At 45.8% G+C, this 18,246-nt stretch overlaps 1 protein-coding gene across 1 annotated transcript in view; it reads left to right on the top strand.

Annotated features, from left to right (window-relative positions):
- The window catches only part of ptgfrnb (prostaglandin F2 receptor inhibitor b), a gene marked incomplete at its 5' end in the record, with an annotated part of 205,345 nt that overhangs the window by 97,189 nt on the left and 89,910 nt on the right, over positions 1-18,246 (top strand). Inside the window, one exon of the mRNA XM_056301121.1 lies at positions 14,743-14,889. Within this exon, the coding sequence (XP_056157096.1) occupies positions 14,743-14,889 (147 nt within the window). The remainder of the gene's footprint in view (positions 1-14,742; positions 14,890-18,246) is intronic.

The following is an 18,246-nucleotide window of genomic DNA, read 5'->3' as shown; positions in this document are numbered from 1 at the left end:
AGCGAGCTCGGCCCCCAGAGTTTGGAGGTGTGGCCCGTGGTAAGTTGTTGTAACCAGGAAAGCGGCGCGTCCTCTCTCGCCTCCGCTCCCGGAGACGGTTGTCCACACGAATGGCCAGGGTAACCAATTCCTCCAACCCTCCAGGCTTGGGGTAGGAAACCAATTCGTCCTTTATGGATTCACTTAGCCCGTTGGAAAAGCCGGCCTGGAGGGACTCGTTATTCCATCCGCTCTCCGCTGATAGCGTACGGAACTCAACTGAGTTGTCAGCGATGCTGCAGGAACCCTGGTGGAGAGAGATCAGTCTTTTTGACGCATCCTTTCCCCGCACGGGATGATCAAAAACCTGGCGAAAAGCAGCGGTGAACTCAGCGTAGGATGAGGAAGTGGAGGCCCGCATCTCCCACACCGCTGTAGCCCAATCCAGGGCGCTTCCCCGGAGAAGACCCATGATGTAAGCGACTTTGGCTCCATCCGTGGAATATGACTGGGGCTGCTGGTTAAACACAATCTCACACTGCATCAAAAAAGGGCGACAAAGTCCAAAATCTCCATCATACTTATCGGGCGGGGCAACCCATGGTTCCTTAGCCGAAGTTGATGGCGCTGGGGTGGCGGAGCTGGAGGGGCGGATCTCGGGCTAGCGGAGGCACTAAGTTGGGTCTGGATTCCGGAGATCTTTGAGCTGAGCCCACGGAGGACATCAGCCATCCCCTGTAGCACCTGGCTGTGCTGGCTGAGGACCGATTCCTGGTTGGCTACAGCCTGGCAAACCGTGGCCAGGTCTGTGGTGGAATGGTCTGCTGGGTCCGTAGTGGCTGGAACGTACTGTCAAGTATCGGGAAGGAACCCAAAAGCAGACGGGAAAACCAGGTAAGGGAAGAATCCAGTCTTTCTTGAAGTGACCGATCTCGGGGGTAGAGCAGGAGGTGGCTCTGTGGCAGGTAGGCAGGCAGGCAGAAGTCCATGAATGGCGACTTTCCAGCGAAGACTGGTCCATAGTGGAGGCCATTTAAGAGTGAGGGCGATTGCCGGGGTGAAGGGGGGGTCAGCAGGTGTCAGCTGGTGTAGCAGGTGTCAGCTGGCGTAGCAGGTGTCAGCTGGTGTAGCAGGTGTCAAGGGCGATCGATTTGATGTCAAGGGCGAGAGGCTGTGACAAGGTGAGTCAGGAAGTCAGAACCAGGAAGAGAGATCATAAAGATTACCAGCCATGAAGGTCAGTAGGAGCAAGACGGAATACCTGTGCATGAAGGAGAAGCAGGACAGTGGAATAGTGAGGATGCAAGGAGTGGAGGTGACGAAGAGGAAGGCCAGAGAGGTTTATGGATGTGGTGAGGAAGGACAGGCGGGGGCTGGTGTGACAGAGGAAGATGCAGAAGACAAGAAGAGATGGAAACGAATGATCCGCTGTGGCGACCCCTAACGGGAGTAGCCGAAAGTAGTAGTAGTAGAGATTCAAGAAGGGGGGGGGGCAATGAAAACTGTACAAAATAGAGCAACAGAAAGAGATATAGAACTAGAGTGTTGAAAAGAAATGCGCGCATTGTAGAGCTGCCAGTCACTTTCGGATTTGGTGGAGAAAAGAGAGCAGAGGTGAAACGTAACATAACATGTGAATTGTGGTACAGTAGTGTCCATGCATGAGTGATTCTGTTTTAATGAGACGATGTTTGTGACTTAAACGCTGACAGTCCTTCACTGTGGCATGTGATGTTGTCCATCTGCTTTGTTACTTGGATCTCCTATCACTCCAGGATCTCCTATCACTCCCTCTTGATGGAGTGATAGAGGTGCAAATCAGTGCAAGTGTATCTTAAACAGACACACTTGCACTAAATGCACTTGACATGACGTGTTCTTGGCTATGGTATTGTAACCCACCGGCTGTATCCATGTATGGAGAATGTAAAGGGATTTAGATTGAGATGACAGTGATGGCGATGTGCATATATAAAAGTATATAAAACTTTAATAATAATAATAATGTGGGAGTGCAGGAATGAGGGAATGGAGAGGTCGAGTTAATTCCGTTTACTCGCCACACAAAACAACACCGATACAACACAATCTCTCGTGGCAACAAGCTAACAGCTAGGCCGTCGAAAAAACATGGCACCACCTCCTGGGAAACTCTAAACCGTGCCTACGTCAGAACTCTGAACGTCTTCCTTAAAGGAGCAGCAGCCCCTGGTGAATCTATCCTCCATTGTGTATCACCACACAGGCCCCCCCAGAATTCACCATCACGAAAAAATGCAAAACAGTAATGTAACACAACAGTACTCAATGAAACACAAACGGCCAACAGGCGAACAGTTCCCAATGAAATAGTCAACGTCTCGTGGGGTGGACCAGGCGGCCAAAACGACTGCGCTGAATGGGTATGGGGGCGGGGGCAGGGGCAGGGGAAAGAGCCGGAGCCCAAGCAGGGGCCGAGGCTGGGCCGGGTGCCCGAGAAGGGGGGCGTCCACGCTGCGGGGGCAGGGCCAGTTCTACCAGCCCACCCAGGTCGAACTGGGCAGGCTTGAGATGGTCCACCAAGACCCGCTCCAGCTTGCCCCCAATGTCCACCACAAAGTTCTTAGGCCCCGAGTCCAGGACGTGGAAGGGCCCGTCGTAGGGAGGCTGCAGGGGGGTACGGTGGCCGTCGGGGCAGATGAAGACGTACCTGGCTGACAGCAGATTCTTGGGGACATAGGACTGAGGGAGGCAGAGGTGAGATGTAGGGATCAAAGCGAAAGCGTTGGCACTGTCCCGGGCCACAGCCTGATGAGAAGCTGCAGACCAAGGGGCCACAGCGTCCAGGAGAAACTCACCCGGGACACGCAGCGGCTGGCGTAAACCAGCTTGGCAGACTAGGACTGGAGGTCTTCCTTGGGGGCTGAACATGACCCGCAGGAGGCAGTCGACCCAGTTGCTGCCCGTGAGGCTGGCACGAAGAGTGGCCTTCATAGACCGATGAAACTGCTCACAAAGTCCGTTGCCCTCCGGGTTGTACGCCATGGTGTGGTGGAGCTTCACCCCCAGCTCCTCCGCGACTGCAGTCCAGAGCTCGGATGTGAACTGCAGGCCCCTGTTAGAGGTGAGGTCAGCTGGCGTGCCAAAACGGGCCACCCAGGACTCAATGAACGCCAGGGCCATCTCAGTAGACCTGGTCGATGTCAGGGGAACAGCTTCCGGCCTACTGGTGGTCCTGTCCACCATGGTGAGAAGGTGAGTGAACCCGTGGGAGGGGGGCAGGAGGCCCAACAGGTCCACATTCACATGGTCAAAACGCCTTTCGGGCACCAGGAATGGCACCAAGGGGGCTTTGGTATGACGGCGTACCTTGTAACGCTGGCATGCCACGCAGGAGTCAGCCCAGGCCTTGACGTTCTTCCTGAGGCCAGGCCAGATGAACTTGGCCCCCAGTAGCTTAGTGGACGCCTTCACACCTGGGTGGGAAAGGCCATGGATAATGTCAAAAACAGCGCCGCCAGCCGATGGGCACCATGGGGCTGGGCTGGCCCGTGGCCTGGATGTTCGCGTCAGCGGCTTGGTCCGCAGCCATGGCAGTGTAATCGAGTCCCAAGTGAATGGACCCTGCCACCGCCCAGGAGAGGCAGTCGGGGGCCAAGTTGTCCTTGCCAGCTACGTGCCGGATGTCCATGGTAAACTCCGAGGTGGCAGAGAGCTGATGCTGTTGGTGCCCGGACCACGGCTCGGATGTCTTGGCTCTGGCAAATGTCAGCAGCTTGTGGTCGACGAAGGCGGTGAAACGGCTGCCTTCCAACAGGAACCTGAAGTGTCAGGTGGTGAGGAACAGATCCAGGGGCTCCCAGTCGAAAGCGCTGTACTTTCTCTCGTTGTCTTTAAGCTGTTGGCTAAAGAAAGCAAGGGGCTGCCAGGCGATGCCCACCCACTGCTCGCACACCGCCCTGACTGCATAGTCAGAGGCGTCGGTCGTGAGGGCAATCGAGGTGGTGGGGGACGGGTGCACCAGCAAAGCGGCGTTGGCCAGCGCAGCCTTGGCGCCGTCAAAATCTTCATCCATCCGTGGGGACCAGTCTACCTCGCCCTTGGCTTCCTTGTCCTGCAGGGCCTCGTACAAGGGCCGCATGTGGTGAGCTGCGTGGAGAATGAACCTGTTATAAAAGTTCACCATGCCCAGGAACTCCTGCAGGGACTTCACGGTGCAGGGGCGTGGGAAACGGGCTCAGTGCACACGGACTCATAGTCAACCCAGCCAAATGCCAGTTCGGCCTGTCGTCCATCGACTTCCTCGGCCACCGCGTCTCCCCGCAGGGAGCCGTTCCCTTTCCCACCGGACGCTGTCGCCAGTTTCCCATGCCCCCGCACCGTGAAATTCCTGCAGGAGTTGCTGGGCATGGTGTAGTTTTATAACAGGCTCATTCCCGGAGCAGTTCACTGCATACGGCCGTTGTACGAGGCCCTGCGGGGCAAGGAAGCCAAGGGTGAGGTACACTGGTCCCCGGGGATGGACAAAGCTTTTGACGATGGTGTAACACCATACACATACACCGTCCCGCACATACACCATGGGGGTTTTGGCATTGTTCAGGTCACGAAGATTGCCACAGGGGCGCCAACCGTCATCAGCCTTAGAAACCATGTGCAGGGGGGATGCCCACGGGCTGTCCGAGCGGCGCACGATGCGATGTGTTCCATGGTGGCAAACTCTTCCCTGGTGATCGCGAGTTTAACAGAGTCGAGGCGCCGAGTCTTGCGGGTGGTATTATAGCACCACCCAGTGGATGTTAGATGTAGTCAATGTTACGTAAGGCAGTGGTTCTCAACCTTTTTGGGGTCCTGGACCCCCTGCGTATTTTTGATCTACCCTGAGGACCCCTCCACCTGATCTTGGGGGAGGGGGGTTGCAATTTGATAGAAACAGTAGAAACTGCACTTTAAATTGCATTATAGCATTTATTCACTCTTTGGGGCAAAAATAAGAGCTTTCAGTTGTAAACTTAGATATAGTTAACAAAACAGAATTCTTATGCAGTAACTTTCAGATATATGTAACAAAACAGAATATGTATTCAGTAACTTTCAGATATATGTAACAACAGAATTTTTATGCAGTAACTTTTAACAATGCAAACGGGAGCGAGATCTCTTATTAAAATACAATAGATTACACTTGTGAAACAGATGTAATTAGAGAAACAAGTCCTGTTACCCTTTATAGTTTAGGTAGATAAAGGTCTCAGTCACATTTGAGTAAAATAATCCTATTTCTATAAATGTCATAGGATCTTTTTTTTAAAGATATTTTATTTTCGCGGACCCCTTGCAATTACACCACGGACCACTAGGGGTCCGCGGACCCCCGGTTGAGAACCACTGACGTAAGGCACGCAGTCCCCTGCGTGCGTCAGTTCATCTCTGTATTGTTGATACTTACAGTTCAACGCTAAAGCTCCTTAACTGTTAACTTGGAGTATGCCTCGTTTTTACACACCACTAGCTCAAACATGGTGTCAGAAGTGGACCTTTGATTCGGCGATTTAGTGGCTGAAGGGATATTGAGCCGTCAAGCGAGTTTTGCAAGTTTTTTGTTTTGCTAGTAGTAACAGCAGTGAATAGTCATGGCCGCGACCGTACTCCCGCCAGCTCTGATGAAGCTCAGTGGCAACCTGAGTGCGAATTGAGAAATCTTCCGAGCAGAATATGAAGATTATGTTTTAGCCACAGGGCTGGTGGACAAGGACAAGAAGGTCCAGGTGGCGTCTCTGAGGAGTGTCGTGAGAGTTGAATGTCGACATGTCTACAAACACAACTTAAATCTGACCGACGCACAGCAAGAAGACGTGACCGTCATACTGGACTCATTGGAAAGGTATTTCAAACCCACTAACAATGTGATTTATGAGCGCTACGTTTTTGGCTGTTGTAAAAAGAGGAAGGTGAAACAGTAGACTGTTTTGTGACACGGCTCAGGGAGAAAGCTTCCACATGTGAATATGGAGCCCTAAGAGATGACTTAATCAGGGACAGAATAGTCACCGGCATTGCTAAAGAGGGCACACGCAGACGGTTGTTAAGGGAAAAGGACTTGACTCTAGCCAGTGCTATTGAAGAATGAAGAGCAGCAGAACTGGGTGATTTAAAGTTGAGATCCATGAGCAGGAGAGATCACTCGTGGACAATGTCAATATTGTAGAGAAACAAATATTCAAAAGATCAGCCAGTACTACAGAGAAAATGAGTGGGAACCCCAGATCACAAGATGGGGGCCTCTCCACACGCAAATAATGTGGCACAGCACATGAGTGGGGAAGAGAACACTGCCCAGCATATGGCAAGACCTGCAATGCTTGTGGCACAGCCAATCACTTTGCGAGAGTTTGCAATAAAAATAAGAAAAAGGATGGTAAACTCCACGCAGTTGAGGGACTGAACATGGGTAAAGACAACGCAGTTATGCACACAAATGATGTGTATGCAACAGAAAGCATTGGTGCAGTGGGAACAAAAGGCAAAAAATGGTTTGCCAATCTTCGCCTGAATGGCAAACTACAGAGATGCCAGCTTGACTCAGGAGCTACGTGCAACGTCATGAGTCTCAGGGACAAGAAGAGGCTAGCTCCCAGAGAGAAAGTAAAGCATAGTAGCACCACACTGAAAATGTACTCAGACCAAGGTCTGCCATCATTTGGGGTCCTTACCACTGAGTGTGTTGTACGGGGCAGCAAATACAAGCTGGATTTTGAGGTCGTAAATACATGACAGTTGTCACTGTTGTCAGGGTCCATGTCAGAGGAGATGGGGCTCATACACTTCACCATCGCAGAGGAGTTCAGAGTAGAAGGGCTCAATGCAGTAGACGACAGCCTCACCATGCCTCTCACCAGAAGTACAGTCATCAGAGCATATCAGGATGTCTTCACTGGTCCTGTGGAGGCACTCCCCGGAGAGGTTTATTTTGACTTGGATCCGGTGGTTCAGCCGGTGCAGAGTGCACCACGCAATGTTCTGGTGGCTATGAAGGAATCTGTGAAGGCTCAGCTCGACCAATATGAAAGAGAGGGTCAAATCATATCATTCAGTGAGCCCACGGATTGGATCAGCAATATGGTCATAGTCAAAAGACCAGAAAAGCTGCGTATATGTCTACAGCCACACCATCTCAACCAGGCACTCAGGAGCTTGCATTACCTCATGCCCATACTGGAGGATGTGCTCTATAAGCTGCCTAAAGCCAAGGTCTTCACACTGGTCGATGCAAGAGATGCTTTTCTTCAGTGTAAACTGGATGAGGCTAGCAGCCTCATGACTACCTTTTGGACCCCCTGGGGCCAAAAGAGATGGTTGAAACTTCCGTGTGGTGTGTCAGTAGCCCCAGAAGTCTACCAGAGGAAACAGCATGAGCTGTTGGAAGGGCTTGAGGGGGTGGAGCCTATAGCTGACGACATCCTCCTCATTGGTTGTGGCGACAGTAAGGAAGAGGCAAACAAGGACCATGATGACAAGCTGGTAGCCCTTCTGGACCGCTGTTGACAGGTGAAACTGCGGCTCATTGTCTTGAAGCTTCAGTTTAGAGTGTCTGAGGTGCAGTTCCATGGCCACATCCTGTTGGCTGCAGCTCTAAAAGCTGACCCGGAGAAAGTCAGAGCGGTTTTGGACATGCCAGCCCCATCCGACGTCAAGAGTGTACAGACTCATCGGATTTGTCATGTACTTGGCTAAGTTTCTCCCGCGGCTCTCAGAAGTATGCGAGCCTTTGAGGAGACTCACAGACAAGGACACAGTCTAACACTGGCTGCCGAAGCACGACGCAGCTGTCAGGGAGATAAAACAGCTTGTGACACAGACGCCTGTGCTGCGATACTATGATGTGTCAAAGCCCCTCACGGTACAGAGTGACTCCAGCCAGCATGGCATGGGCTGCTGTCTGATGCAGGAGGGACAGCCTATTGCTTTCGCGTCGAGGGCACTCACACCTACAGAGCAAAACTATGTGCAGATAGAGAAGGAATGCCTCAGCATAGTATTTGCCTGCCAGCATTTCCATCATTATCTGTACGGTCGAGACAATATCACAGCAGAGACAGATCAAAAGCCCCTCGTAGCAATCTTCAGCAGGCCTCTCCTCAATACTCCCAATAGCTTGCAGAGCATGCTACTGGCTCTTCAGAATTATAACCCGAGGGTGATCTACAAACCAGGACTGGACATGTTTGTGAGTGACACATTAAGCAGGGCTGTCACTTCCAAAACACACCATGGCTCTATGCATGCAGAGCACACAGTCTGCAGTATGGTGGACGAGCAGCTGGCAATTGAGCACATAAATATGGCCGACTATCTGAATGTCACAGACAAAAGGCTGCTACGGATACAGCAACACACAGACACCGACAGACAGCTGCAAGTTGTGAAGTCTACTATCCTGAAGGGTTGGCCCGCTGATAAGGATGAAACAGAGCAGGCAGTTAGACAGTTCTGGCCTATCAAAGAGGAGCTAAGTGTCCAGAATGGAGTCTTGTTTAGGGGGCAAAGAGTGGTGATCCCAAAATCATTGCATCCTGAGATGCTTGCCAGAGTACATGGCAGTCACATCGGTGGTGAGGCCTGCTACAGACAAGCATGAGGGGGTGCAGAGGGGCCTTCATCTTAATGCAGTGGGTCTCAGCCACAGAATGAAATGAATGAGGGTGAGAGGGCATGCACGTTCTCTCCTCGACCCTCTCCCAGCAGGCTCTACAGCAGTCCATTGGCTCCGGGCCCACCACAGACTTTGAACACCTCTGCTGTCCCATCATCACCCCATTCCCCTGCTCTCTCTTGATATGGCCATCAGACATGGCCTCCCAACAGACTGAACCTGTAAGCTCACATGGACTGGTTCTAATGTTAAGTGTTGAGGCAGTCTGGGGATAGTGGCTGAAGGGAAGGGAAGGGGGGGTGGAAGATAGACGGGCTGTTTAATTGTTTTTGAGATCTAGATAGAACCTTGTCTTGGGTGAAGTTCACAAGTTGTTATTTCAAGAAGTGTTTTGTTTACTTAAAGGAAAGGGAGATGTTACGGGTGGTATTATAGCACCACCTAGTGGATGTTAACAGTAGTTAATGTTACGTAAGGCACGCAGTCTCCTGCGTGCGTCAGTTCATCTCTGCATTGTTGATACTTACAGTTCGACACTAAAACTCCTTAACTGTTAACTTGGAGTATGCCTCGTTTTTACACACCACTAGCTACAACACTGAGCACGTGCGCAGACCGGGGGCCGTCGGTGGCAATATGGTGCTCCACGCTGTGCTTGGCATTGGTAGTGTAACGTACACAAATAAGTAGATACGTTAGCCTTTGGCTAATGGGTCGGACCCTTTAGTCGACTGGTAAACGTTGTCACCCGCAGTGCGGGAGATACGGGTTCGCGTACCGGCTGTGGCGATGGTTCCCGGGCTGCCCCCCCCCCCCGATTCGCTGCAATAAGTATCTCCGGTGGCGAAAATGTTTGACAAGCCGAGCGTCCCTGCACCTCCCAGTGTGCACGGGAATGCAACGAAAGACACAGAGCATCCTTTAAGCGACAGTTTATAACATCCGCCAGCAGCCTGAAGGCGCACAGGAAGTCCGCTCCCAGGAGGGGAACCGACACCGCAGCCATAATGAAGTCCCAGCCGAAATGCCGCCCTCCGAAACACACCTCCGCATACCTGGTGCCATAGGTACGTATGGGCGTGACCTTCGCGAGATCCATTGGGGGGCCTTGTCCACTGGCCATGGTGTCCGCGGACACGCCAACCCTGTTGGGGTAATAACACAGCCCGCTGCCGCGGTGCCCGCTGCGTCCTCCAGCGGCGGGGGCGAGGTCTGGGTGGGGAGCAGGAACAAACTGCTGCCGGTTGGCGAGGGAAATCCTGTCCGCTTCCGCACCCAGAGCGCGGTAGTCTTTGGTGGAGGAGAGGGGGGAGCTGGCTAGCGCTGTGCGCACAGGCGCTGGGAGCTGCCGTAGAAAAACATGGGTGAAAATGAAGGAGGGGTCCGCCGAGCCCAAAACGGCCAACATCTTCTCCAGCAGCTCGGAAGGTTTGCTATCGCCGAGTCCGTTGAGTGACAGCAGGCGACCCGCCTTCTCCATCTCCGACAGCTGGAAGAGCTGCAAAAGGAAGCCTTGATGCGCCGTGTTTCCCCACAGCCGGGGGGCTTCCAGTAGCCCCATAGCTCGGGCCGTGGTCCGGGCATCCAACGCCGCCACCACATGGAAATACCTCGAAACGTCCCGCGTTATTCCTCCCAGCTCGAACTGGGCTTCAATGTGCTGAAACCATGGCCGGGGACTGTGCTGCCAAAACTCGGGCAACTTCACCGTCGCTGCTGAGATGCTAGCGCTAACATGAGCCGTACCGTTAGCATCACTCGGAGCCGGAGCGGTGTCGTCATCGCTTTGAGTCGACATGTTCGTTGTCGACGTGCGGGGTCACCGATGTGGGAGTCCAGGAATGAGGAGACGGAGAGGTCGAGTCCATTCCGTTTACTCGCCACACAAAACAACACCGATACAGCACAATCTCTCCTGGCAACCAGCTAACCAACCGCTAGGCTGCTGCAAACATGGCTCCACCCCGGAAACCCTAAGCAGTGCCTACGTCATCACTCTGAATGTCTGCCTTAAAGGAGCAGCAGTCCCTGCTGAAGCTACCCTCCATTATGTATCACCACAGTAGCTTTAATTATACTGCACTTTTCTGAAACGAAGTATTTTACAAAGAACTAAAACCAGACAAGGCAAAAATGTAAGAGTAAGACCAAATAAGTAAGAATAAAAACAAAAACTGTGTAAACAAATTAAAACAAATATCAAACATTTGTAAAAGTTTTCATAAAAAGAAAAGTTTTAAGACGAGATTTAAAAGGAGCTAGAGAATTGGTTAGTCCTAGTTCGACATGAAGAGAGGTCCATAGTGTGGGGGCTCTAACAGCAAAAGCCCGATCACCCTTTGTGACAAACCAATAACTAGGAATAACCAGCAGAACCCATCTGCGGATCTTAGTGGTCAAGGGGGCATATACCAGGTCAATAAATCAGAAATATATGTAGGACCATTTAAAGCCATAAGAGCGAGCAATAATATTTTAAAATAAATTCATAACAGGGAGCCAGTGTAGGGAGGCAAGCACAGGAGTGATGTGGTCATGCTTCTTTGTCTCGTAATGAGCCGAGCCGTGGCGTTTTGTACCAGCTGCAGAGGGTGGAGGGAACCCTCGCTGATACCAGAATAAAGTGCATTACAATATTCAAGCTGAGAATACATAAAAGCATGTACAACTTTTTGCAGATCGGCAATTGATGACGATGACCTAACTTTGGAGATTAGCTTGAGCTGGAGAAATCATAACTGAACAACAGGTTGGATTTGATTATCAAAACTGAGGTTAGCATCGAAGGTTACCCCTAGATTCCTAGTAGTCTGCTTAAGACTACCTGACAGCCCACCAAGACTAGTACCAAAAGGGCTGATGGAAATTTTGGGACCAAACAGAATGTGCCCAGACTTGTCATCATTAAATTTCAGAAAATATTCGGACATCCAGGATTTCACGTAAGAGAGGCAAGTTGTGAGATTTGCTACGGTCCTAGGATCTGTGAGTTTTAGTGGCATGTATAACTTAGTGTCATCAGCATAAAAATGGTAGAGCATGTCATGATTTTGAATGACCTGGTCAAGGAGCAGCATGTATATAGACAAGAAGAAGGGGGCCAAGAAAAGAACTACGCATTGAGAGACACCAAAACTCAACTGAGCCACCTAGGAGGTAGAGTTACCCAGAAAAAACACAAAAAGTTCTGCTGGTGAGGTAAGAGCGTAATAAGTGAAGAGGCGAGCCCTTGATGCCAACCCATTTCTAAGCAGTGTAAGATGATACTGTGATCAACTTTATCAAAGGCAGCACTTAAGTCTAAAAGAACTAAAATCGAGCAGTCACCGCTGTCTGCAGTCAGCAGCAGGTCATTAGTGACCTTAACTAGAGCTGTCTCGGTACTATGACGTGTTCTAAAACCAGACTGGAAACTGTTAAAAACACTATTAGTGTTCATAAAAGAAATCAGTTGAGAAGAAATTACGCTCTCCAGAACCTTGGATAGAAAAGAACATTTGAAAATTGGTCTTTAGTTACTTAGGGACAGGGATCTACATTAGGTTTCTTCAGCATGGAGGAACAATGGCATGCTTAAAACTGTCTGGAAAAAACAGAGGCCAGAGAATTTACAGAATAACGGGGCTGACAATTGAGAATGCCTCCTTGAGCAGCTTAGTGGGAATGATGTCTAAGATGCAGGAGGAGTTCATATTGGAGACTGTACTCTAACGCTGAAATTGTAATTGGTTGAAACTGGGTAAAAGAGGCAGACTTAACATGGGGAATGGAACAAATGCAAAAGCCTGCATGGATTTGGGACCTGATATTCTCCACCTTATTTACAAAATGAGTGAGAATTTTTTTTTTGCCGAACAACTCCGCATCAGGCTCAAAAAGACCATTAATAACAGAATCAATTACCCTAAAGAAAACATGAGGATTGTGGTTATTTCTTGATATAGTTCAGTATCATATAAAGGAGTTTAGATGTAGAGGAGAGTGATGGTGATGTCTATGTATAAAGAATATAAAGGGGTGTAGATGTAGTAGAACATCTCGTTCCAGCTTCTCACAAGTCCACTCAGAATTCATCAGAATTTACTCGGCTGATGCCCTCATGCTGTTCTCAGGTCATATTTAATTTGTCTAACACATTAGACACCAAGTGTTTCCCCCATGTCACAAGGGCCTCGGTGTATTTGATGCCCCCATATATAAAGTAGGTCATTCGGGGAGGGTTGATTGTGATCCGCATTTCCCCCCAGAAGAAAGAAAAGCATGCATGTTCTTTTAAAGTGTCAGGGTAACGCATTTGGTATTCTGTGGAATTTATCATGAGGGCCATCAGTTCTATCATGCCAGGCCAATTCCAGCATGGTTTTGCCCCCCAAAAATGTAAATGTTGCAGAAAAATGTTTACAACCCTTTTAACATCCTTAAAATTGACCATTTCTAGGGTTGGTGAACTTCTAGTCTCCAAAAGCCTGTTTTCCATTATGTGTTGCCAAATTAACAGGGATTACAGGGATCCCATAGCAGTTTGCAATGGGATTAGATGTTTCGTATCAGTATATATGAACTAAATGCCTTCTGACCAGCAGAATGAAAATATGTTCAGCTGGATGTAGCTTTTTGAAATCAAATGACAATTTTTTTTGTCCGAGTTCAGCATTGTGTGTCCAACCTCACCCGTACCCCTGTTAACGGGTCACGAGCAGGGATCCCTGCATGTAGATGTACTTCTGGGTAGGAAAAACCAGACCAAGACAGACTGGTCTGTTCCATTTCACAAGCCCTGTTTGAAGCTCCTGTCTGCCTGCGGCTTGACTCGGGAGGTGTGTACTTGCATTCTCTGCTAAATAAGGCAACATGTCGACATGAGAGGTAAGAGAGACGGATGAAGTGTACGGCTTTGTTCTATTTTTAAACCCGGACAGGGTGGACGAGAAAGAGAGTTTGAGAGGGAAAAAGGGTGCGGGGAAGGAGGAGCGATTGGGACCTTCTAGAGATGGTAGCTGATGTGAAGGAGTGACGTAAGCGAAAGGCAGGGTAAGAAAGGGGGAACTTCTGCCAGGACCCAGAGAGGATCAGTAGAGCAGCAGATGAGAGGCGACACCAAGAAGAGCTGGGGGGGGGGGGGTTGAAATAGGGAGTGGGTGGTGGTGAAGGATGGGGCCTGTTGGCGATGAAATGAGAGCACAAGTGAAAACACAAGCTAAGAGAGGGTTGAAATGGGCACATGGCTGCTGGCCTGGGGAGCTGCTCAGCTGGAGAAGAAGCAATTTCAGCTCCGTCTTCAAAGTGTGTGTGTGTGTGTTCTTGTGTGTGTGTGTGTGTGTGTGTGTGTGTGTGTGTGTGTGTGTGTGTGTGTGTGTGTGTGTGTGTGTGTGTGTGTTTCCCAGCAGATGGTGGTAGTGCATGACTCAGAGCCTGTGATCACCAAATGATATGATGCAACCCCCGCTACTACCAGCACACACACACACACACACACACACACACACACACCAGAATATTTATTTATTTGAAAATGTTTCAGGGAATGTATACATCCGATGCTGTCTGTGTGTAACGCAACACACGGCTGTTATTTAACACACAATCACGTGTGTGCGTGTTACTGACTAGTTGTGTGAAAACATGTCTCACCAGAACATACAGACGTGTGTTGGTGTGTATGAAATTAATATTCAGTCAAGTGTAAAGGTTCAATCTGGATGTCTGACTGAGCAGACATACCTCACCACCTACACACACACACACACACACACACACACACACACACGCACACACACACATGCACACGCAACTGCTGAGACCGCCAGCCTGCTCCACACGTGTGACACTGATACTCTGGTGTATTTGTGGCACTTAGCAGACATGTCCCCCACGTGCACCCAGACCACCTCCAGAAGGCCACACAAGCTCTGTTTCTGGGTTTCACGTGGTTCTGTCTGTGACATGGCACAGCTCTGTCAGTAACTTGTGACGTTGAATGATTCCATACCAGAGCCAGAAGAACCCTGAACGCCAGCCAGGGTGGTGGCTCAAGCACATCACAGAGACATGACTCAACACTGTTTCTAACACTGAACCCCAAACAAGACCACCTTCATCTCATCTTCTGTCTCTCTGTCTGCTTCCCCCAGAGCCCAGCCTCTCGTTGGACCTGGACCCCATCCTGAGCCCTCAGTCCACTGCCGATCCCACGGAGCTAGCATGTCATGTGACCAACCTTACCCATCTCCCCCTGGGGGGCCGCTTGGGCATCACCTGGGAGCACACCTCACTTCCTGGTATGATTTCTCTTCAGTCTGAAATTAATCAGATACAGATTATCATGATGACATTAAAAATAAAACATGGGTTTATTAAACATCATCCACTCTTTTGTAAAGTGTTTTATCATTACTAGGAATTTATCATTACTAGGAATTTATCATTACTAGGAATTTATTATTATTAGAAATGTATTATTACTGGGAATGTATCATTACTAGGAATTTATTATTATTAGAAATGTAATATTACTGGGAATGTATCATTACTAGGAATTTATTATTACTAGTAATTTATCATTACTAGGAATTTATCATTACTAGGAATTTACTATTATTGGGAATTTATTATTACTAGGAATTTATTATTATTAGAAATGTATTATTACTGGGAATATATCATTACTAGGAATTTATTATTACTATTAATTTATTATTACTGGGATTGCATCATTACTAGGAATTTATTATTAGTATTAATTTATTATTACTGGGATTGTATCATTACTAGGAATGTATTATTACTAGTAATTTATTATTACTGGGAATTTATCATTACTTTGAATTTATCATTACTAGGAATTTATTATTATTAAGAATTTATTATTACTGGGAATTTGTCATTACTTGGACTGTATCATTACTAAGAATTTATTATTACTAGGAATTTATCATTACTAGGAATTTATTATTACTGGGAATGTTGTTAGGGTTTGTGGGAGACCCCAAGCGCACGACACCCGGCAGAGATAGAGTTTTGCCGAAACTGGCGTACTTTATTAATAGTTCATACAACGGTCAACACGGAAGGACAAAGAGCAACTAGGAAACAGGAAGCCCAAAATGAACCGAAATGTCCCTTTAAGGTCCACCGAGAAAACACACACGGCAAACTCACGGGTAATTCACTTTGCGGGTAGTCTCCAACAAACAGAGAAAGTACGCGAAACTCACGGGTAATCCACTTAGGGGACGTGGCAGGATGATTCCGCAGGGAAAACTCCACAGAGAAAACGGTAAATCCACAGGCTGAGATAACTCGGAGAGAATACACAGGGAGGGAAGAGTAGCCACTTCACCGAGGAGGTTACGGCACGAACTGGCAACGAGCGCTGGGAGAGCCCAGCCGGTGCGGGGTGGGCGAGCCGTAACAAATGTGTCATTACGAGGATTTTATTATTACTAGGAATTTATTATTATTAGAAATTTATTATTAGTGGGAATGTATCATTATTAGGAATGTATTATTGCTAGGAATTTATTATTACTAGTAATTTATCATTACTATGAATTTATCATTACTGCGAATTTATCATTACAAGGACTTTTTCATTACTAGCAATTTATTATTACTAGAAAGTTTCTAAACTCACACATGTTAAGTGTTGTTCATTAATGTTAAATTTATTAAAGAAGACTTGTTTATAACGGACAACTGACTCCTCATACATCCAAACACCAGCATTCAGCAAGACCTATATTTGATTCCTCCTTGTTTTATTTGTCATAGTATAAACCCAACATATCCTATTTATTTATTTTTTTATTCATTCATTTCTGTGTCATAGAATAAACCCAAAATATATACTTATTTATTTGTCATTGTATGAATGCAAAACATTTATTTATTTGTCATAGTATAAACCCAGACTATTTATTTGTTTATTTGTCATAGTAGGAAACCAACATATTTATTTATTTGTCATAGTATAAACCCAAACTGGTTATTTATTTATTTGTCATAGTAGAAACCCAAAATATTTATTTATTTGTTTGTCATAGTATAAATCCAAAATATTTATTTATTTATTTATTTGTCATAATATAAACCCAAAATATGTATTTATTTATGTGTCATAGTAGGAACCCAACATATTTATTTATTTGTCATAGTATAAACCCAAACTGTTTATTTATTTATTTGTCATAGTATAAATCCAAAATATTCATGTATTTATTTATTTGTCATAGTATAAACCCAACATAATTATTTATTTATTTGTCATTGTATGAACCTAAAAATATTTATTTATTTATTTGTCATAGTATAAACCCAAAATATTTATTTATTTGTTTATCATAGTATAAACCCAAAATATTTATTTATTTGTCATAGTATAAATGCAAAACATTTATTTATTTATTTGTCATAGTATAAACCCAAACTATTTATTTATTTATTTGTCATAGTAGGAAACCAACATATTTATTTATTTGTCATAGTATAAACCCAAACTGCTTATTTATTTATTTGTCATAGTAGAAACCCAAAATATTTATTTATTTGTTTGTCATAGTATAAACCCAAAATATGTATTTATTTATGTGTCATAGTAGGAACCCAACATATTTATTTATTTGTCATAGTATGAACCCAAACTGTTTATTTATTTATTTGTCATAGTAGGAACCCAAAATATTTATTTATTTATTTGTCGTAGTATATACCCAAAATATTTATTTATTTGTCATAGTATAAACCCAATATATATATTTATTTATTTATTTGTCATAGTATGAACCCAAAATATTTATTTATTTATTTGTCATAGTATAAACCCAAAATATGTATTTATTTGTTTGTCATGGTATAAACCCAACATATCCTATTTATTTGTCATAGTATAAACCCAACATATCTTATTTATTTATTTATTTGTCATAGTATAAACCCAACATATCCTAATTTATTTATTCATTTGTCATAGTATAAACCGAAAATATTTATTTATTTGTCATAGTATAAACCCAACATATCCTAAATATTTATTTATTTTTCATAGTATGAACCGAAAATATTTATTTATTTGTTCATTTGTCATAGTATAAACCCAACATATTTATTCATTTGTCATAGTATAAATCCAAAATATTTATGTATTTATTTATTTGTCATGGTATAAACCCGAAATATTTATTTATTTATTTGTCATAGTATAAACCCAAAATATGTATTTATTTATGTGTCGTAGTAGGAACCCAACATATTTATTTATTTATTTGTCATAGTATAAACCCAAAATATTTATTTATTTGTCATAGTATAAATGCAAAACATTTGTTTATTTATTTGTCATAGTATAAACCCAAACTATTTATTTATTTATTTGTCATAGTAGGAAACCAACATATTTATTTGTCATAGTATGAACCCAAATTATTTATTTATTTATTTATTTGTCATGGTATAAACCCAACATATCCTATTTATTTGTCATAGTATAAACCCAACATATCCTAATTATTTATTTATTTGTCATAGTATAAACCGAAAATATTTATTTATTTGTCATAGTATAAACCCAACATATCCTAAATATTTATTTATTTTTCATCGTATGAACCGAAAATATTTATTTATTTGTTCATTTGTCA

Source organism: Lampris incognitus, chromosome 21 (assembly GCF_029633865.1).
Source record: "Lampris incognitus isolate fLamInc1 chromosome 21, fLamInc1.hap2, whole genome shotgun sequence".
Classification (NCBI taxonomy): Eukaryota; Metazoa; Chordata; class Actinopteri; order Lampriformes; family Lampridae; genus Lampris; species Lampris incognitus.
The sequence above is the reverse complement of the archived record's forward strand: the minus strand, read 5'-3'. Positions and strand labels throughout refer to the sequence as shown.